At 49.8% G+C, this 22782-nt stretch overlaps 1 protein-coding gene and 1 pseudogene across 1 annotated transcript; both read left to right on the top strand.

The window, feature by feature from the left end:
- Positions 1-8712: 8712 nt before the first annotated feature.
- On the top strand, positions 8713-16057 carry NRSN2 (neurensin 2). Its single transcript, XM_004746711.2, has 3 exons — positions 8713-8791; positions 12269-12463; positions 14365-16057. The coding sequence occupies exons 2-3, from the start codon at positions 12278-12280 to the stop codon at positions 14788-14790; spliced, it is 612 nt and encodes a 203-aa protein (XP_004746768.1). The 5' UTR covers positions 8713-8791; positions 12269-12277; the 3' UTR covers positions 14791-16057.
- A 3417-nt stretch (positions 16058-19474) lies between these two features.
- On the top strand, positions 19475-19903 carry LOC123393132 (annotated as a pseudogene).
- The last annotated feature ends 2879 nt before the right edge of the window (positions 19904-22782 follow it).

Below are 22782 nucleotides of genomic sequence, written 5' to 3'. Positions count from 1 at the left end.
TAAACTTGGCATGCCTAACTATGAATTCTTGTTTCTGCAGTGCTTCCAAGGCTGTTCCCCACTCCACATCTTCCCATCACATGTGACTTAAAGGCCAACAACCTGTTGGTCATCCTCAGCTCCTCTTTTTCCCCATAGCTTCGTATCCCTTGTCCCTGTTGGCTCTACTTTCAAAATGTGTCCTGTGCCCTTATCACTTCTCACCCTTTCAATGGCCACCCTCACAGTCCCCCTCAATCTCTTGCCTGGTCTCCTGAACCAACCTCTCACTGGACTCCTTGCTTTCTCCTTTGCTTCAATCACAGTCTTATCCACAGCAGCCAGAGGAATCTGGTTAGCCTACAAATCAGACTATGTCTCACTTCTCAAAACTTTCCACCGGTGCTCATCTCATTCAAACTAAAAGCCAAAGTCTTCAGCATGGCCTGCAAAAACCTATGTAATCTAGCTTGGGGCCCCCCGTGGGATTCATTGCCTATTGCTTTTTCCTTCCCTTGCCATACAATAGCCCACTGGCTTCCTTGCTGTTTCCTAAAACTACCAAGCACATGCCCACTTCAGCCCTTCTGAACAGCCAGCCCTTTTCCTGTTCACTCTGCTGGAAGTGCTCTTCTCCCAGATACCCACATGGCTTACTCCCTCACTTCTTTGGCACTTGCTCCAATGTCACTACCTCAAAAAGGTCTTCCCTGATCAGTCTTGTAAAGTATTACACATAAACCCTTAGGCTATCCCCTTACTTTGCTTTATTAATAGCATTTATCGCTGTGGTATTTATCATATACAGTTTCAATTTTGTATCTCTTTCTCTCTCTAATTAGTATATCAGCTTCACAAGGAAGGACTGGCTTCTGGATTGGACTCCTTGCCTTAGCTCATTCAATCACTCCTTCACTCACCCAGTCAACAGCTTTGCCAGGCTCTGTGCTGGATGCTGGAGTACAAAGGTGAAAAAGACAGACATGGCCTGTCTTCACTGAACTTAACTCCCAAGGAGGAGAAAGACACATCAACAGAGGGATGGAAATGCACTGATGGACATGGACAGTGGGGCTGGGGGCACACAGACGTGGAGCAGGGCATGGTCAGGTCACTTCATGGAGAAGGTGATGTTCAAGCTGTGACCAAGACCTCAGTAGGTTGTTGTGATTTTAGAACATGGCTACATGTTCTTTGACATTCTTTCCATAAATTTCCTTCCTCTGGAGTCTGGGCTGCCTTCACAATCCACTCATAACCAATACAATGTAGCAGAAAGATGCTATAGGTTTCTACACTGAGCCACCAAATAAGAAGTCCAACACCCCTAAGATGGTCATGCAATAAAGAAGCCCAAAACAGGTGCAGAGCCTCCCCGTAGGTGCTCCTGGTGATCCAGACCCCTCCTCGGGTGCCGGACAAGTGAGCAGAGGGGTCTCCAGGTGATCCTAGCCCCCAGTCATTCAAGCAGTGTCTTCCCAGCTGGAGTTCAGCCGTCATGGAGCAGAGACAAGCCATCCCCTCTTACCTGGTCTGAATTCCTGACCCATAGAGTCCATGGTTGTCCTGAAATTGTGGTTATTCGCACTACTAAGTTTGGGGGCAGTTGGTTATGCAGTGGTTATCACTAGCACAGTAAGACTAAGCAGATTCAGATGAAAGGAAAAGCTTTCCAGACACCAGCAATGGCAAGTGAGAGGACTCCACAAGAGAAAGGGACATGGAAGGGAGCTGGCTGTAGGCTGGCGGGGGCGGTGGGGAGAGAGGAGACAGACTGGCAAGAACAGGAAGGGCCTGGAGGGTATTGGGACTTTGTCCTGAGTCTCTGTACTGCAGCCCATGGGCTCCCTTTTTTTTTCTTTTTTTAAGATTTTATCTATTTGGGGCACCTGGGTGGCTCAGTGGGTTAAAGCCTCTGCCTTCAGCTCAGGTTGTGTTCCCAGGGTCCTGGGATTGAGCCCCACATTGGCCTCTCTGCTCAGCAGGGAGCCTGCTTCCTCCTCTCTCTGACTGCCTCTCTGCCTACTTGTAATCTCTGTCAAGTAAATAAATAAAAATTTTTAAAAATATTTTATCTATTTATTTGGAGAAAGAGAACACAGCAGGGGGGAGTGGGAGAGGGAGAAGCAGGCTTCCCACCGAGCAGAGAGCCCAATGTGGGGCTTGATCCCAGGACCCTAGGATCATGACCTGAGCCAAAGGCTTAATGACTGAGCCACCCAGGTGCCCCTCATGGGCTCATTTTAATGATCTGTTTATTTATTTGAGAAAGAGACAGAGCGTGTGCACATGTGGGCGCTCACGTTGTAGGGTGGACAGAGGATGAGGAAAAGAGAAACTCAAGCACACTCGCATCTTGAGCCTGGAGCTGACCCAGGGCTGGATCTCATGACCCTGAAATCAGGACCTGAGCAGAAACCAGGAGTCTGGAGCTTAATGAACTGTGTCACCCAGGTGCCCCCAAGCCTGAGGGGTCTTTTGAAAACAAACATGACTGGGGCGCCTGGATGGCTCAGTTAGTTAAGTCTCTCACTCTTGATTTCAACTCAGGTCATGATATCAGGGTTGTGAGATCATGCCTCATGGCCAGCTCTGCCCTCAGTGGGGAGTCTGCTTAGGATTCTCTCTTCCTCTCCCTCTGCCCCTCTCCCTGCTCTCTCTCTAAACATAATAAATAAATCTTTAAAAAAAATAAAAGGGGGGCGCCTGGGTGGCTCAGTGGGTTGAGCCTCTGCCTTCGGCTCGGGTCATGATCGCAGGGTCCTGGGATCGAGTCCCGCATCAGGCTCTCTGCTCGGCAGGGAGCCTGCTTCCTCCTCTCTCTCTGCCTGCCTCTATGCCTACTTGTGATCTCTCTCTGTCAAATAAATAAATAAAATCTTTAAAAAAAAAATAAAAGGAAAGAAAGAAAACAAATGTGACTACCTCTGGAAACCTTTCAGTGGCTCCCCATTAACCTCAGGATGAAGGTTAAGATTCTTGGCCTTGGCATTCAAGGCCTTTTACAGTTGACTTCTTTATTGTTTTTACAGTCTCTTCTTCAGCTACCAGCTCTGCCCTAAAGCTCTGCCTCAGTCACGCCACTCCCAAAAACAATGTCCTCCTATGCCATTTGTCTTTGCTCTTGTTGAGAAATTAGAGGGAATCTGGACTAATCATCCTGCCTTTTGAGGCCTTAGTTTCCCCATCTATACAGTTAGGTGGTTGGACCAGAAGCATTCAAGAGCATATCCCATCTGGCGTTCAGGGAGCCTCTGTAAAGGAGGGGAAAGCTGCTTGCAGCCAAACCTGCCTCTCTGGCTTCTTTTAGGTTGCCTAGCAATGGATGCCAAACATCTCCCCCGTTCTAGGAGGTTTCTTAGCAACCCAGTTTCTCACCCTCAGTTGTTTTCAGGGTTTTCTGTTAACTAAATGAATGTTAAGTTCTGCTCTTTCTCTTCCAAGAAAATCTGCAGCCAAGGATCTCTTTGGAGTCCTGGATCTCATTGGCCAGAACTAATCACCTGGTTTTGTCTAACTTCAAGGGAACTGAGAAATGTATGTGATGCACATGGAAGTTTGGTGAGCGGTCTATGTCTCTATCAAAGTGTTTAAACAAAGCCTCTTGTGAGCAGAGGTCTGAATAAAGCCAGAAGCTAGCCATGCAGATATCTGGAGAAGGAGCAATAAAGCAGAGAAACAAGTACAAAGGTTCTGACACCTTGAGATAGGGGTTTGCCTGATGGGCTTAGTTTACTCAAGGATGCTGGTGTGGCTGGAGCAGTGAGTGAGGGAATGGAGGAAGAGGAGAACACGGAGGTAAGTAAGTTTGTGGGCAAAGGGCAATCACAGGTCCTAGTAAGAAGTGGTTTGGAGGTGCCTAGGTGGCTCAGTCAGTTAAGCATCTGCCTTCAACTCGGGTCATGATCCCAGTGTCCTGGGATGGAGTCTCACATCGGGCTCCCTGCTCCAGAGAGAACCTGTTTCTCCCTCTCCCTCTGCCTGCAGTTCCTCCCGTTTGTGCTCGCTCTCTCTCTATCTCTCTCTCTCTCTGTATCTGTCAAACAAAGAAATAAAATCTTAAAAAAAAAAAAAAAGAACTGGTTTGGGATAGTCATTGCTGCGTAACACACCATCTTTCAACTTAACAGCTTAACATTGTTCTATTATCTTTCACGATCCTGTGGGTTTATGGGATTCAGTGGGATAGCTCTTCTGCTCATGTGATGTCATCTGCGGTCTCAAGTGGGTGGACATGTCCGAGAGGACTCGCTCACACCATGCTGCCTGATACAGTATTTGGTGCTGGCTATGGGCTAGAGGTCTGGTGGGCACTGTCAGCTGGAGTACCAGCATGAGACCTCTCCATGTGGTTTGGGCTTCTTCGGCAAGGGGACTGGGGCCCAAGAGGGAGCTTTCCAGGAGTGAGTGTTCCGAGAGAAGGGAAGAGGAAGCTGGTCTTTTTTTTTTTTTTAAAGATTTTATTTATTTATTTGACAGATCACAAGTAGGCAGAGAGACAGACAGAGAGTGAGAGAGGAGGAAGCAGGCTCCCCGCTAAGCAGAGAGCCTAATGTGGGGCTCGATCCCAGGACCCTGGGATCATGACCTGAGCTGAAGGCAGAGGCTTTAACCCACTGAGCCACCCAGGTGCCCCGGAAGCTGGTCTTCTTGAAAGCTAAGTCTAGAACAGACACAGCATTGCTTTTGCCATGTTTGGTTGGTTGAAGCAATGGCAGGGCCAGCTCAGGTTGAGGAGCAAGAAACTCCACCTTTTGAAGGGCAGAGTGAAAAAGAGTTTGTGGCCATCTTTAATCCACCACAGTTTTCTCCTTTTTTTTTTTTTTAAAGCATTTATTTATTAGACAGAGAAAGATCACAAGTAGGCAGAGAGGCAGGCAGAGAGAGAGAGAGGAGGAAGCAGGCTCTCCGCCGAGTAGAGAGCCCGATATGGGACTCGATCCCAGGACCCTGAGATCATGACCCAAACCGAAGGCAGTGGTTTAACCCACTGAGCCACCCAGGCACCCCCAGTTTTCTCATTTTGCCCTGAGTAAGATGAGATGTCATTAGAGGGTTTTGACCAGGGAATGAGACTCCTGTATGAGAATCTGACTCTTGATTTAAGGATCACTGTGGCTACAATGTAAAGAAGAGACCATTACAGGGCAGGGCAAAAACACTAGGTAAAAGGGCTTGGATGATGGGAGTCTGAGATGACAGTCATGCTCAAAGTAGGGCCCTGGCAGCAAGATTTGTCCCACTGAAACCTGACTGTCCAATATGATGACCATTAGCGGCATGTGGCTATTTTAACTTGAGTTTAAAATAATTAAGGTCAGGGGGCACCTGGCTGGCTCAGAGGGTAGAGCGTGTGACTCTTGATGTCGGGGCCATGAGTTCAAGCCCCATGTTGGACATAGAGCCTACTTAAAAATAAAGAAGTGAATAAAGTAATTAAGGTTAAATAAAATTTAGAGTTCAATCATCAGCCTCACTAGCCACATTTTAAATGCTTAATAGCCCAATATGGCCAGTGGTTCTGTTCAGAGAGCACAGATCTAGACCATTCCCACCTTTGCAGAAACTTCTGTTGGATAGCACTGGCTTAGTAAGCCTTCTCATCTCTTACAGCGTTCTACATCTAAAATGTTTAACTACAACATCCCACACTCTGACCTCAGGCTCCCTTTCTTCCCATATACCTATTTTGGGACTTCATTGAGCTCCTCCGTCTGGAATTCCTGCATCTTCTCCAGATCCATCTGCTCTCTTTCTCAGCTGCCTTTGGCATCCTTCCCCACTGAGCCAGGATCCATCCTGAGGTTCATTATGGGATCTGTTTTCTCCTCTGCATTCCCATTCACCCCTCCTTTCTGCCCCACCTGTCCTGGAGAACCCCCTCACCCAAGAACCGGAGTGCCAGCAGCCTCCTTCATTCCCATTTCTCCTGACACTGCCAGAGAAAGTCACAGCCATGCACACCATTGCCTCTACAGATCATGGCCTCAGAGCCATCAGAGCAAATTCAGATTCTGCGGAATCGTGACTGAATGACCTCAGGTGGGTGACCTCAGGCAAGTGACCTCATAAGGTTATTGAGCAGATAAATTATGCTGGCACCTAGTAAATGCTCAGTAAGTAACATCTGTTACCACCACCATCATCATTACTGATTATTCCAAATTTTGACCACATTTTGAAAAGATTGTGGAAAAACTTACATAACATAAAATTGTCATTAGTGATGGTACATGCACAGAATTATGCACCCATCACCACTATCTAGTCCAGAATATTTCTATCACTCTAAAAGGAAACCCATAAAGCAGTCATTCCTCATTCCTCCCTTCCCCCACCCCGTAGGAAACGCTAATCTGTTTTCTGCCTCTACAGATTTTCTGACTCAGGCTATTTCATCTATATGGAAACATACAACATATGGCCTTTTGTATCTGTCTCACCACCCTTTTTAATCCTCCTGTCGAACTAAAACCTTTCTCTTATTTTTTAATAATTTACATTTAATTGCTACACCCAGCGTGGGGCTCAAACTCACAACCCCAAGATCAAGAGTCACATGCTCCACCGACTGAGCTGGCCAGGCACCCCTAAAACCATTCTTTCTTAATAGATGATTCTTCTTGTTTTTCTCCAGAGCGTTCAATTTATCAGATGTCTTGTCATTCAACTCCCTGCCCTCCTTACCTATAAACTAATGCACCAATAATAGCAGTAGCAACAACAATCATTTGTTGAGGTCTGACTCTGTGCCAACGTGCTTCACTAAGGGTCTTCGATGCACATCTCATTTCACTCTGATAAATCCTCTGAGAAGCAACCACTAATCTTATCTCTATTTCGTGGTCAGGGAAACAGAGGCTCAGAGAAGTTAAATCATGCAAACAGTGAGTGGCAGAACCAAGATTCAAACCTGAGTCTGTTTCAGGCAGAGTTCAACACATAACCACCACACTGTTTCTCTTCTCAGTGGCCACCTTCCCTCCTTCCCCTGGGTCTCAGAGGATACTAGATCCTTCCTGGGCTGGCTCAAAGCCCATCCCTCCTGTACACTTGACCTCATCCCTTCCCATCGCCTCTGGAACCTCTTCCATCCCCTCTCCCATTATTATCAGAGCTGAACCTGATTCAGACAGTTCCGGACTGGAATCATCTGGTTGCTTCTTCACTTGTCTGATGCCTAAACTGGGACGACTCAAAGGCCAAGCCTAGCTGGGACAGGCAACTTCTTATGGGCTTCTCCTGTAGTTCATTTTACCCCCTAACATCTCTTGGATCCATTCATTTCTCTGCAAGCCCACTAGGCCAAGTCATAGTTATCTCTGATATGGAGGCTCTTCTCGGATCTCTCTGCTTCCTCTCTGAAGCATTCTAGCCTGTTCTACAGAGGGATCAGCAGCCAGAGGGATCTTTTCAGTGTGCAGTCCAGAACACATCCCTCCTTCCAAAGCTTCCATGGACCCCCACGACCCTTGGGTTGAACTGCAAACTCCTTACCTTGGCTTATGAGGCCCCGAAGGGTCTCATGTATGCTTGCCTCTCTAGCATCATCTCCTGTCACTGTTCAAGGTCTTTAGTTTTGGGCTCTAGGACTTTTCTCTGTCTCTTTTTCTGTCTGTCTGTGTCTGTTTCACACACACAGTTAAATGAGTAAGTAGTACATGTAAAGCACTTAGATAAGCCCTTTGCACATAACAAACCATATATTTGTTATTATTACTAGTCTATGTTCAGTAAATATCGATTGAGCTGCCTAGTCAACGCCAAACACTACACAACTCTCTGGGATACAATAGTGAATGAAAAAGATCTGGCCTCATCTTGGAATTCATTCATCTCTGTATCCCCAGCCCCCAGCACGTGGAAAGACAGAATGGTTGCTTAAGGCATGAAGGCATGTGTGTGCAATGGTGTTTGATGAAGCTCAGAGCAGTGCCGTGACTTTCCTAAGACCACACAGCAAGTGTAAGACAAAATCAAGGCTGTGGGCTCATGACAAGGAATGAAGTAGACACAGTTATCTGGCAAGGGCTGGTTCTCCAGAGAGAGGGGCCACAAGGCACACACTGCCTGGAGCAGAACTGCAGGTAGGTTAGGAGAGAGAACACTTGTTTCTTCCAGAGGGGAAAGGAAGTTTCTCTACCAACCCCTTCTCCCCAGCCTCAACTTCCTTTTCGACATAAGAGGAGCTGAGCCTTAGCAAGGGTCAGTGGCTCAAAGAGGGAAAGAGAATGGAGAGAGGACGAGGGATTCAGTGACAGGTGAGGGGCCTCAGGAAGAGGTAGGGAGCTCCTGAGAGAGTGAGGGTGAGGGCTGAGAGAGAGAGAGACAGAAAGAGAGACTGGAATCTGTGGAGAAAGTGGGGGTGGGGTCAGCAAGATGAGCACTTGTACACTTATGGCGAGGGGCTCCATGAAGAGGATGGAGACCCAGAGAGGATGCAATGAGGAAATGACGGCTCGGTGAAGCAAGGGTCTTCAGGGATAGGGGTGGGAGATTAAGGGAGTGATGGAGAGTCGGATCAGGAGTTTGAGGGACTGCAGGAGGGGGTGCGTTCTGGGGAGGCGATAGGGTTTCCGCGAGCGGCCTGGGGTCTCAGAGAGAGAAGGGAACTCTGGAAGGAGGTAGGGGCTCTCATTCTGCAGGGGTCCGCAATCTGCAGAGCCAGCCTTTGGGGCTGGCGGGTGCCCCCCCCCTCACCCCCCAGCCCCGTATCACCCCCGCCCCCCGACTGCGGCGCAGGCGCCGACAGAACCAGCTTCTGCTCGGCTCTCGCTCTGGCTCCCGCTCGGCGGAGACAGCAGGCAGAGAGGTGAGCTCAGCCCGGCTCCACGCGCGCGCCCCGACCCCCACCCGGCCTTCTCCCGGGTTCCGGGGAACCCCACCTCAGCCCGCATCCCCAGCCCCGCCACGTCCAACCTCGGACGGGACGGCGGCGCCCAAGCCTTGGTGTGCCTCGAGCTTTGGGAGGTGAGGTCCCAGAAAAGTCGTAGGGGGCAGAGATCTCACCAGCCCCGTCTCCCAGAGATATCTCAATGCTGAGAGGATGGGCAGAGGCTTCGGAGGACAAGACCCCCACCCACCTCTTTATTAAAAACCTATTCCCACCCTTCCGTGCCTCAGTTTCCCCCTTTCCCCTGGGGGAAATGATATGGTTTATCTCGGCCATATGGTTTATTTCCTATCAGAAACAGCGGTGCGGTAGCGAGAGAGAGGAATTGGCCCGATTTCCCTGGACTTGCCCCCCAAGAGGGCGCCCCTTCTCCCAACCCCGGCAGCGCCGGACACTGTTGTGGGCAGTGGGGGTCCAGATTGGGGTCTGGAAAGGAGAATGAATGAGGCCCTTCAGGCAATAGGTTCCAACGATCTTCAGGCCCTTGCGCCTATCACCTGCGCGTACTTCTCCCTCCGCTCGCCTCCGCCGCAGTCTCCCCCCTCCGCCCCTGTAGCCCCCCTCCTCTTCCCGCTCCTTTCACACTGAGCTCCTTCCTCCTCCCCTCGCCTAGGGACACCTCCCCAGCGGTTCCCATGGCAACCCACGTCCCCGGTACTCGCGCGGTGTCCGGAGCATCCTCTCTCTCCCTCCCCCTGACCGCCAGACCGCCTTCTAGCAACCTTAACACGGGAGGGGGAGGGGCCAGGCCTAGCGGGAGGCTGCGTCAAGGTCACCTTCCTTCTCCAGTGCCAGCAAGATTGAGTGATTAAGTATATTTGAGGTTGAGGGACGGTGAGTTGCAGGGGAGGAGCTAACCCAGACCTACAATTCCCGAGCCTCTCTTCCCTGCCCCCTCCCCTAGGACTTTAATTAATAGTTGCAGCTTTGACTCTGACTGCCCCCAAGCCCCCATTCAGTCTCCCCACCCAGGCCTCCCGAGGGCCCGGGCCGGGGGCGGTTCCTGCAGTGGCCACACCCCTCGGGGCCCCGCCCCACCTTCCTCCCAGGGAGATTCCTGCTCTCTCGCGGGACCACTTGTCTTCTTCCTTATCTTTCGGTTTTGGTCTGTGTCTTTTTCCATTCTCGATCCAAAACTTTTTTTTTTTCTTGTATTTTCCTTTTCTTCTCTTTTTCCCTGAGTTATGGGTGACGGTTATAAAGAACTGCGATTTATAGACAGGCTATAAGAAGAGAACTTCTGGCGCTTGTGTGGATCCGTGGGGGCTCCAAGAATTACCCCAACACACACTTTGGCTCTGTGTGTGTGTGTGTGTGTGTGTATATGTGTGTGTTTCTCCGTGGAGTGTCTTTGTGTGTAGTGTGTCTGTTTCTTGGTGCTATGTGTGTCTATCTGAATATGTCTCTAGGTAGTATGTAAGTGCCTGTCTCGGTATGTCTCTGTTATGTTTGTGTAGCCATGTTGGTGTGTGTCTCAGGTGTGTGTGTCTGTGCATCAGTCTGTGGTATGTCTCTGTTTGATTTGTGTGTGTGTGTGTGTGTGTGTGTATGCCTGCCTCTCTGTGCTATGTGGGTATGTGTGTGCTAGTGAGTTTATGCAGGAAATTGAAAGCTACATCTGATTGGAAATTGGGGGGAGATCCAGAAATTTGTTTTATCCTTCAGTGTAAGCACATTGCTTTATTATTATTTTTTAAGATTTTATGTATTTAGTGAGAGAGAGAGAACGCGCCCATGAGTAGGGCAAGGGATAGAGGGAGAGGGAAAGAGAGAATCTCAGGAGACACTGCATGCTGAGCCCGTGGGGGCTTAATCTCATGACCTCTGAGATCATGACCTGAGCTGAAATCAAGAGTCGGAAGTTCCACCAACTGAGACCCCCAGGCACCCCGCTCATTGCTTTATTTTGTTTGATGCAGGGGTGCTGATGCAGGACCCCAATCCTTTCCCAGTATAAACAACTCCCCTCCCCAAACCCACCCTTCTCCTCATCCCCCACTTTGGTTTTAGTCCTCTCCATGTGTAGATACACAAGTACTTTCCATTACCAAGCCCTCAGTGTCTCCATCTGTTAAAAGGGAGATTCTTAAGGTAAGTGGTTGCCAGAGGCAGGGCAAAATGTGTGAAGGGGGTCAAAGGTACAAACTCCAGTTATAAAATAAATAAGTCATGAGGATATAATGTGTAGCCTGGTGACTATGGTTAATAATACCATATTGCATATCTGAACGTTGCCAAGAGAGTAGATCTTAAAGTTTCTCTCACAAGGAAGGACATTTATTGGTAACTAGGTATGGTGACAGAGGTTAACTAGACTTATTATGGTGATCATTACAAATACTGAGTCGTGTTGTATACCTGAAACAAATACGATATTATATGCCACGTATACCTCAATAAAAAAGGGTATTATTCTAAAAGGAGGGGTTCTTAGATAGGTTTCCCTAAAAATCTAAACATCCCCCAAGGGATGCCTGGGTGGCTCAGTTGTGTTAAGCATCTGCCTTCCTTCCGCTCTGGTCATGATCCCACCGTCCTGGGATCAAGCCCTGCATCGGGCTCCCTGCTCAGTGGGGAGCTTGCTTCTCCCTCTCCCACTCCTCCTGCTTGTGAAAAATCCTCAAAAAAATAAAAAAATAAACACCCTGAGACTAAGAGGGACCCTGGCTTTCACCTCCTTTGGAGTCAAGATGATTTGGGACTTGGAGGCTCTTGCCTTGTGAGGGGCATCCCCGGGAGGATTTTTTTTAGAGCCTTGCACCTTGGGAGCTCAGCCTGATTGGACAAGTGTCAGCCATGATAGTTACCCCCAAGAGTACCGGGAAGAGGGGAAGATTTTGAGAGGAGGTGGAGAACCTCTTACTCCAGATACAGGGCTCAAAAGGTTTAGAATAAAAATAATAAGGAAGAAATTACAGTAATGGTAATGACAACTGGTGCCGTTCCTTGGCCTCAGATATAGTAACTGTGTGAAGCAGAGGTGATTATTAGCTCTGCTCTACAGGTAAGGAAACCAAGTTTCAGAGAGGTGAAAGCACTTGTCTAAGGTCACACAGCCAGGAAGTAGTAGATCTGGGATTTCCATCCAGACCTGGGATTCCAATCCAGACAGTCAGACCCCCAGAACCCACAGTCCCAGCCACCGGATGGCCTCCAGATTAAACAAGCACATTTACTGGCATCTATAATTGTTAAGCACTGGCCTTAGTGCCCCTATGCGCTGGCTCATTCACCGCATACTTAGAGAAAGACAAACCAGTACCTAGAAGGCCAGGCTGCGTTATGAGTGTGGGTTATCTAAAATGGGAGGAAAAGCGGATGACGCACAAAGATTCCGGGGGTCTGGGAGGGTCTCACGGATCTCTCCCCCTGTCTGCACCTTGCTTCCCCCAACAGAGATCCACAATGCCAGGCTGTGACCGTTCCTGCAGCTGTAGCCGCGGCCCCAAGGTGGAAGATGGCAAATGGTATGGGGTCCGCTCCTACCTGCACCTCTTCTACGAAGACTGTGCAGGTGCGGCCCTCAGCGATGACCCTGAGGGGCCTCCCATCCTGTGTCCCCGCCGACCCTGGCCCACACTGTGCTGGAAGGTAAGGCCAGAGGAGGAGCAACTCCTGGGATTTCTCGGGGCTGCAGGGAGGAGATGGGATTGGTGGATGGAAAAAGAGATGGTACAGCAGGTACAAGCAACAAAAACCCAATTAAGGGAAACCTGGCCGACTCCGCTGGTAGAGCGTGTGACTCTTGATCTCCCGGTCGTGAGTTCAAGCCCCACATTGGATGTGGAGCCTACTTTTTTTAAAAAATTGGCAAATGACTACTGTTGATAAGTCATTCAAAACTGTACAAATTTGGGGCACCTGGCCGGCTCAGTTCGTAGAACGTGAGACTCTTGATCTTGGGATTGTAGGTTTGAGCTCCACACTGGGGATAGAGATTACCTAAAAAGAAAATCTTAAAAAACAAAACAAAACACAAAAAACCTCAAGTGGGCTTAAACAAGGAAGGGAAGATATCACCCACTTTATTGAAAGGGCCAGAGATTGAGCAACTTCAGGCCAAGTTCAATCCAGTCGTTCAAGATTTCTCTTAGTCTTCAGGTTCCCCATGGTACCCCTGCCCCTGTGGCCCCTTTAGCTTCAGAATCTATGCACATGTTCTCCAAGTAGCTGCTACCATTCTGATCTTCTGCATTTTCACTCCACACTATCCGCCGGAAATCAGAATTTCCTCCAGTATTTCCTTCAGAAAAGAAACACTGCTTTCCATTTCCAGGAGTCCTGTCAAGCACTGCGTTGGCTCTGATTGGATCACTTGCCTGTCTCTGAACTAATTACTATGGCCAGAGGGCACAGTATACACTGACTGTAAGGAAGTGGGGTTCATCTCAGCTAACTCTTCCTGTGGCTTCTCAATGACATATTGGAGTACTGTCACAGGGACAGTGGAGGAAAGGAGCAGTGAGTGTCTCCAACAACCAGGGAGAGTGGTCAGTGAGGGCGCAGAGTGTAGGGAAAGGGTGGAAGTGGCAGTAAGCAGAATCCCTACAACAGGCATAGCTCTTTGCTAAATACTATAACGAAATTGAGGCAAAGAGCCCTTCCCCTCGGCTTTCAAAGGGCTTCTACTCTACTGGGGAGGCAAAGTGTAGAGATCTAGAGACCTCAGGCCAAGTGGTCAGAGGGTGCCAGGAAGGGAGATGCTCTCAGGACCTGGAGTGAGCAAGGAAGACTCCCAGGAGAAAGTGAGCATGTATTTTAAAACTTTGAGCATCTTCTAATTGCCAGATGTGCTAGGCTCTTGAGGACAGAGAATTTGAGATGTGGTCCCTCTCCTCTAGGAGCTCCTAGCTGTGGTTCACGTAGTCATTCTGCAAACATCCACTCAGCTACTGCTCTGTACCAGCGTCGTGCTAGGAAGACACCTAGTGACCCAAAACAGACAGTGTCTGTTCTCATGGCTCTCCAGTCTCTGGTTCCAGTGGGACAGGCAGATATCACTTACATAGTAACGAAATTCCATGTTCAAGTGTGCACCATGGTGAGTGCACAGAAGAAAAAATGTGCACAGTGTTTGTACAAATGCAAAGCAGGGGACCTGACGCAGGCCAGGGGCATCCCAGAAGGCTTCCCTGAGGAGGTGAGTTTGAGATGAGATCTGAGGGATGTGTAGGAGTTATCCCGAATGCAGGAAGGGGGCAGACAGGATACAGAGATGAGATGGGACCCAAATAATGATGGAAGGGAACTCAAGGTACTGGAAAAACCTACTGCTAAGTGGGAGTTGGAAAGACGTTGATCTAGGGGTTTCAAGATTCCAAGTAGAACATGACAGTTTGTGCCCCTCATCAGTTCGATCCTAGGAAGTGTATTCTGTGACTTCTCTGTGATTCCCATCTCTTAAGGTTAGACCAAGTTGTTACCGTTAAGTCTAATTGGGATCACCATCAGGCTGACCCTAACTACCTCCCAATCTGTCTGCCTCTCTCCAGATTAGTCTGTCTTCGGGAACCCTGCTTCTGCTGCTGGGTGTGGCGGCCCTGACTACTGGCTATGCAGTGCCTCCCAAGCTGGAGGGCATCGGAGAGGGGGAATTCCTCGTGTTGGATCAGCGGGCAGCTGATTACAACCGGGCCCTGAGCATTTGCCGCTTGGCAGGCACAGCTCTCTGCATGGCGGCTGGGATCCTGCTGGCCATTTGCCTGCTCTGGGCCATGACTGGCTGGCTGAGCCCAGACACCAAGGCAGAACCCTTGGACACCGAAGCTGATGGCCATGTGGAGATCTTCGGGGATGAGCCAGAGCAGCAGCTGTCCCCCATCTTCCGCGATGCCAATGGCCAGTGTTGGTTTTCACCACCTGCCAGCCCCTTTGGGCAATCCTCCGTGCAGACCATCCAGCCCAAGCGGGACTCCTGAGCTGCCCACAAGGCCAGAGGAGGAGCCAGACCTGGGGTCTGGACCATTCCTCTGTCCCACCACACCCGGCCCTCCAGTTGTCTCCCTAACTTCTCCCCTTCAGTGGGGCCCCTTCCACCTATCAGAAGACCCAACTCCAGGTCAAGAGTCTGGAGCTCAAATCCCAGTACCCCTTCCCAGGGATTGAGCCCCAACTCCTCCAAGATGCCAACTTTCCCCAGGTCCTCCCAAAACTTCCCACCTACCCTTCCTTCCCAAGACCTTTCGGGAGAAGAAAACATCCCTCTCAATCTATCCCCCCTCTACTCTCTGTGACCCGGGGAAGCCCCTTTTCCTTTCAGACCATCTGTTCCTGTCTCCATACTGTGAGGGGTTTGGATCAGATTCTAGAGTTCCATGACTTTCCTCTCCCCAGATATAAGCATTACCATAGACAAAGTTGGCGGGTTGCATAGCAAAGTCATTCTCATCTCGGACCCCTTCCTCTGTCAGCTGCTCCAGCATGCCTGCGGATGGGTCAAGAGCACTCAGTGGGACTTCCCTTCCGGATGGTGCGGAAGCAGTCACCTCCTACAGAATGTTTTCTGTGCGTTTTGGCCTCAGAGCCCCTGAGTCTGGCCCATGATGCGCTCTAATTAGCCTCAGTTTACAGACGAGGTGGCTGAGGAAAGCGGTCAGTCCGCAGGAATGGGGACCCACATCTTCTGCCTCCTCTTGGACCAGCTCTTGTTCTATGGCTGGAACAGGAGACCTGCCCGATGCTTTCCTGGCTTCCACGGGACCTCCAGGGTTGGGAGGCAGGTGGGCCAGGGAGCCTGGTTGGAGGCCTGAGGGTCCTAGGTAGCTCAGAAGAGAATTTGGACATGCATTTAAATGGTCTCTTAGAGCCGGGGGCAGGAGAACTGGGATGTCTTTGCCGTTCAAAATCCGCCCACTTAGTAACCATCACCCACGGTATTGACCTTACTCTGTAACATAATGCGTCCTCCTGGGGGCACCAGAACCTCATCCCGCAGGCTCCCCAGCCAGATGAATCACCTCCGTTCTTACCACTAGAGGGGGCTCCAAGACAGCTGGAGAGAGGAGCCCACGGATCCCGCCCCTACCCTCCCCCTCTCCGTCGCACCTCCACCCTGAAGTGGTCTCTTGGGAGTGTCCACCGTTCTCCCCAACCAGGCAGGCACTACTGCCTCTGTGCTCCATGCTCCTTCCCCACTCGGGACCCCTTCTGTCTTACTTTCCCTTTCAATAAAGAGCTGAGACGGATGCTGGCTTGGCTTCTTTTCTCCCTGACCATGGGGCATGGGTAGAGAGGAAAAAAGACTGTTAGGAGCTCCTGCCGTGTGCTGGACACTTAAATCCACTATTTCTCATTAGCTCCTTATGATAATAACTCTTTGGGAAAGGAGACTATCATCTTCATTTTATTTTGAATTTTTTAAAAAAGATTTTATTTATTTGACAGAGAGATCACAAGTAGGCAGAGAAGCAGGCGTGGGGGGAGAGGGAGAAGCAGGCTCTCTGTTGAGCATAGAGCCGGATGCGGGGCTCCATCTCAGAACCCTGAGATCATGACCTGAACCGAAGGCAGAGGCTTAACCTACTGAGCCGCTCATCTGAGCACCCCTCATCTTCATTTTACAGATGAGTTAACTAGTGGTCAGAGAAATGGGGCAATTTAAAGGGAGGATTTAAATGCTAACTTGTTGGGGTGCACCTGGATGGCTCAGTCGGTTAGGGGCTGCCTTCGGCTGGAGTCATGATCCCAGGATCCTGCATGGAGCCCCCCCATCGAGCCCCCCATTGAGCCGGGCACCGGGCTCCTTGCTCAGTGAAGGGTCTGCTTCTCTCTCTCCCGCTGCCCTCCCTGCTTGTGGTGTCTCTCTCTCTCTCTCTCTCTCTCTCTCTCTCGGCAAAATATATAAAATCCTTTTTAATAAATTAAAAAAAAAAAGTACTGACTTTTTGGGAAGGAGATTTCTCCAGCGTCCTGACAACCCACTGCCCCCATCCCTGAGGGGGAGGTAAGCTCCTGGAGCCCAGAGCTCTGGGATCTGGAGCTGGCACGAGCTGGGATCGTTTCCAGGGCAACGCAAACAGCTAACCCCTATGAGCACTTACCAGAGGGCAGACACTGTTCTCAGTGCCTAACAGACACACATTCATTCATTTACCCTCACAACAGCCTATGAGGTAAGGACTATTATTCCCAAACCTGGCTCCCAGACAGCAGGTTTGTATTTCCAACCATGATGTGCTCCTGCTCAACTATCCCAAACTGCTCCTGTTAAACCCGTCCTTCAGACCAGCCCCTGCGAGGCCCCCTTCCCCCACCCTCACCCCTCCCCCTTAGAGGGCGGTGCTCCAGCTCCCTGCTGGCTCTAACCCAACCCTAGGAGCCATCTTGGCCCCAGTCTGTCCTCACCCTCTAAATCCAACCCAGTGGCTAGCCAATCTCGCAAATACAACCTCACCGGGCTTCTCTCCGTCCGCACAGCCTGTGGCATTTGTCCCCTCAGTACAGTCTACAGCTTACCTATTTGTTATATGTGCCTCCGTTACCTGTCTACCCCGGCCCCAGTGTGATCTCTGCCAAAAGGAGGATCTTCCTTCACTTTGTTTGCTGACATACCCCAAGGGCCTAGAAAACGCCTGGCACAGAGTAGATGCTTGATAAAAATGGCTTGAATAAATCAATCCTAGTCTTATAGGTGAGGACCGGGAGGCTTGGGAATATTAAGTAGCTGACCCAAGGATGCACAGGTAGCAAGGGGGCAGAGCTGAGGTTCAAACACAAGCAGGGGAGCTCCTGAGTCCACAGTCTGGGTCACTGCATTGCACTGCCCCTTGGTTTGAAGGTGCAGAGCTGGGGAAATGACACTGAGAGCCAACAAACCTATTTAGGAATGTTTGTTGCCCTGTGGAATTGTGAGCTTAGTGTGAACAGATTTTTTTTTTTTCCAGAGAAGTTAGAATCCAAATTTGTATATGAGATGTATCCATTTTTAATTTTTTCAAAGATTTTATTTAATTATTTGACAGAGAGACAGCAAGAGAGGGAAACCAAGCAGGGGGAGTGGGAGAGGGAGAAGCAGACTTCCTGCTGGGCAGTGAGCCTAGCATGGGTTTTGATGCAAGGGCTCTGGGATCATGATCTGAGCCAAAGGCAGGCACTTAACTGCCTGAGCCACCCAGGCACCCCAGAGATGTATCGTTTTTAAAACATCAGTATGGGGGTTGCTGGGTGGCTCAGTGGGTTAAGCCTCTGCCTTTGGCTCAGGTTATGATCTCAGGGTCCTGGGATAGAGCCCCACATAGGGCTCTCTGCTCAGAGGGGAACCTGCATCCCCCCCAACCCCGCCTGCCTCTCTGCCAACTTGTGATCTCTCTGTCAAATAAATAAATAATTTTAAAAATTGTTTTAAAGATTTTTATTTATTTATTTGACAGCCAAGGATCACAAGTAGGCAGAGAGGCAGGGGGCACGGGGAGGAGGAGCAGGCTCCTTGCGGAGCAGGGATCCCCATGTAGGGCTCGACCCCAGGATCCTGAGATCATGACCTGTTCCAAAGGCAGAGGCTTTACCCTACTGAGCCACCCAAGTGCCCCAATAAATAAGACATTTTTTAAAAATTAGATCTGTTTCAAAATTTGACTGAGCACTGAGCAGGAGGAAACATTCCCAGGGATAGCTTCAACTCCTGAGAGGCCACGTGTGACCTATGACTTGGACACTCTGAGTTCGTGCCCTCAGCTGGACAGGACCAGGGATGGAATTTCACATTGACAAGATGGCCTCCAGAAATGGAAGTAGGCCTCCATCCCCGGAATATCTATATCTCACTTTAGTTTTCCTTCCCAGCTGCCATGGAGGAAGCCAACCCTGATCTGTAAGCCCAATAAAACCCAGGCCCCCACAAAGCCCCATTCCCCACAGGGAATCTCTTTTCAGAGAAGCAGAATCCAATAACCAAAGTTAATTCGCACTGACACCAACTGTTGCATGAATCCTTGAAGCATGTTAAAGGGGGCTGTTCCACTGTCCATACTTTGCTAGGGGGAATGTATACTGGGTTCAGTACTCTTTCCCCAAAGTTCACGTCCACCTGGAGTTTGTGAATGTAACTTTATTTAAAAATAGGGTCTTTGCAGAGATAATAAAAATATATAAAATAATATATAAAATAATATATAAAAATAATAAAAGATGTTCCCATTGGACTAAGATGGGCCCTAATCCAATAACTCATCCTAAGAAGAAAAGAAAAGAGAGATTCGGACATGCCAGACACACAGAGGGCTGATGTCCACCTGAAGAAGGAGGCAGGGTCTATGTGCCTATAATGTGCCTATAAGCCGGGGGATGGTAATGGTCACCGGTAACCACCGGAAACTAGAAGCATCCAAAAAGTCTTCTTTCCTAAAGACTTCAGAAGGAGGGTGGCCTTGCCCACTCTTGATTTCACACTTCAGCCTCCTGAACTGTGAGGCAATACCTTTATGCTGTTTGAAGCCAGTACTTTGTGATAACCATGAACTCTATTATCTCTGCAACTCTTCTGCAAATCTAACATCACTTTTTCTTTTTTTTTTTTTAAGATTTTATTTATTTATTTGACAGAGAGGGAGAGGACACAAGCAAGGGGAGCAGCAGGCAGAGGGAGAAGCAGGCTGCCCACAGAGCAAGGATCCTGACTCAGGGCTCGATCCCAGGACTCTGGAACCATGGCCTGAGCTGAAGGCAGACTCCCAACCCACTGAGCCACCCAGGTGCCCCCAACATTACTTTACAACATTACTTTGGGTGTAGAAGTGAGATGACAGAGGGGACATCATCATTTGGAAAGCATCAAAATAAGATGGCCTGCGTGGCTTTCAGGCCTACCACCTTCAGAAGTCGAGCTGGGGCAAATGTGGCTATCTTGCCAAGTGGAAGAGAAGGTGTAACTGGGGTGTCAAGGGTAGAAGACAAAATACCATGGGGACCGGGTGAATGAGGCACCTGAAAATTATCTGCCAAAGATTCAGGCCTGGATTCTGTGAAGGAACACTGCCTCAGCCCAGGGGGGCCTCTGTTGTAGCCTCCAGTCCATCTGAAGGATTTCAGGGATGAGTCACATAGTAAATGTTCTGGCTTAAAATAAAAATAAAATAAAATAAAATAAATTATTATTATTTTTTTAAATTTTATTTATTTATCAGAGAGAGAGAGGGGGAGAGAGCAAGCACAGGCAGACAGAATGGCAGGCAGAGGCAGAGGGAGAAGCAGGCTCCCGGCTGAGCTAGGAGCCCGATCCCAGGATGCTGGGATCATGACCTGAGCCGAAGGCAGCTGCTTAACCAACTGAGCCACCCAGGCATCCCTAAAATTATTTTTTTAAATAAAAAAAGATGATCATACAATTTTTCTTGTCAAGATGGAGTAACAGGAGGGGCACCTGGGTGGCTCAGTGGGTTAAGCCTCTGCCTTCAGCTCAGGTCATGATCTCAGGGTCCTGGGTTCGAGCCCTGCATCGAGCTTTCTGCTCAGTGGGGAGCCTGCTTCCCTCTCTCTCTCTCTGCCTGCTTGTGATCTGTCTCTCTCTATGAAATAAATAAATAGAATCTTAAAAAAAAAAAAAAAAGGTGGAGTAACAGGAATCAGGTTCACCCTCCCATCTGAAAAAGACCAAGGACGTACCAGGAAAGGAGGGAGTGAGGGGAGCCCTACAGGACCCCCAGCTGACTTCCCTGGGACGGTCCAGCCTGTGGCGCGGATTGTAATAATAAATGAGGAAACAAGTAGACAGACAATCATAAGGCTGTCAGTAAGGGGAGATTCGGATGACGTTATCACCCAGCCGAGTTGACAGTTGCAGGGTGCTCCACCCTCAGCAGGAGAATTCACAAGGCCTGGGGCTTTGGTGGCTCCTGGAGACCCAAAGGGCACTGGGGGCACTGAACCCAATAGCCCATAGCTGCCGCGGGTGCCCTCTGGTGTTCTTTTGAGGTGCTGGCAGCTCAGCCAGCCGGCCATTTCCTCTTCCTCAGAGGGAAGCTAGGTTTCCCATAGCCTGCATTCCCTGCTCGCTGAGGTGGGGGCTCTGGAAGAGGGCGGGGGGCTGAAGGGCTTGGGGCGGGGAGGATCACCTTCTGCTTTACCCCTTTCTTTCCCAGAGCCTGAGAACCAGAGGCTGCACCTCCCTCCTGTTGGATCTGTGTCCCCTCTCCCTGTACCTACAAACCCAGGGGACCAACGAGGTGACTTCTCAAGGCCAGCTTCAGAGGAGCTCCTGCACCTCACCCCCAACTGGATCAAAAAGGCATGAGCTGAGGCCACAGCCTGGCCTCTGGGGGTGCTGTGCAGGGCAGGGAGCTGAGTTGGCCCAGGCGAGACAGGAAGTGAAGCCATATTGGTAGAGGTGGGGAAGGCATTAGTGGGAGGTGCAGATGACCAGCAACATCCACGCCCCGACCCTTGACCCTTCCTCCTAAGTTGAGAGCAAGCTGAGGAGGGGGGCAGCCTGCCAGGGTTCAAGTCACTCTGCGAGCCAAGGCGGTCCCTAACTCTTCCGAGTCTCAGTTTCTTTCCCTCTAAAACAGGCACACCAGAATGGCTGTCTCTTGAGGTAGTTTGAAGACCTATGAGCTGGACAGTGCTTGGCACATCGTAGTGCCTGATAAGTTCTAGCTGTCGTGACCCCAGAGGCGGAGTCTGAAGTTCAGATGAGCAGGGTATTTATGAGCTCTATTACCTCTGCAACTCTTCTGCAAACGCACAGGTTATAACTGTGGATGACTCAGACGCGGTCCTGCCGTCCGTCACAGTCTGGTGGAAAGGCAGGCCCTGCAGATGGACCATCGGACGATGGCAGCATATCGTAGTCAGGGCTGCGGCTGGATCGCCAGGTAATATCACAGCTGAGAGGACAGATGCACAGACACTCAGAACAGAAACACAGACAGCGCTTGTCTGTCCCACGCTCTGTACTCGGTACCTCACAGAAGAGAACTCTTTGTCCTCCGACCTCCGTAGCGTGGTGACCATCCTCTTCACCTCACAGGAAAGGAACCTGAGCACAGTAGGTGAGCCTCTTGCCCAAGGCTTCTCAGGTGACATCTGAGCCCAGACAGTCCAGGTCCAGAGTGCCCCATACCTCTGGCATCTACGGATGCAGAAACACACTCATCCCCCGGATTCTGCCAACGGATCAGCCTTCAACCTGAGAAGCGATGAGGTCATACCCACAAGCCCTCACGCAGGTCCACACAGACACAGGCAGGAATACGGGTGTTGGGTAAATACCCAGGCATCCCATTTACCCAGATAAACACACTGCTTTATCCTGCCTATGACAAGTGCTTGGAAAATCCTCTGGAAAACCACCCTGAGAATGGTGTATGTTGTTGGGAAAAAGTAATCAGTGAAAATGAGCTCACAGACACACGTGTCCATATGTGAATCAGCGGACCCCTATACAAGCCTTTGGATACACACATAACATGTGTGGGTGTGTCCCAGTATCCATGTGTGTGCACACAACAGGTGTGTAAATTATTATAATGGTATGTGTGTAGACATGCTGATACACCCAGTGTGTGTTTGCACTTACACTGTTGCTGATTTTTTTCCCCACTGCTACATTTATTGAGCATCTACTATGTGTAAGTGAAGATAAGTCTCAGAGACATGAAGTAGTTTGCTCAAGGTCACAAAGCTAGTGAATGGCTAGGATTCAGACTCTGGTCCTGTAGTCCTGTCTCCACTATGGAGCAGATGTGTTCAAAAGTGAATAGTGCCACGGTGGGATTTTCACATGGACACTCCCTATGACCTTGGGCACATCACATCCTCTTACAGGCCATATCCCCACATGTCTGTTCACAAGTGTGTTCCCTTGGCCTGAGTGGTGGTGGGACCCGTGACTCCGGCCCCACTCCAAGTCTCAGCCCGGGCTGGCATCACTAAGGGCTGTGAACTTCCTGTCCTGGCCTTGCCAAGTCCCAAAGTGC

Source organism: Mustela putorius, unplaced genomic scaffold (assembly GCF_011764305.1).
Source record: "Mustela putorius furo isolate JIRA1106 unplaced genomic scaffold, ASM1176430v1.1 tig00000743_pilon_pilon_pilon, whole genome shotgun sequence".
NCBI classification, from domain to species: domain Eukaryota; kingdom Metazoa; phylum Chordata; class Mammalia; order Carnivora; family Mustelidae; genus Mustela; species Mustela putorius.
Note: the sequence above shows the minus strand (reverse complement) of the source record. Positions and strands in the feature narration are given on the sequence as shown.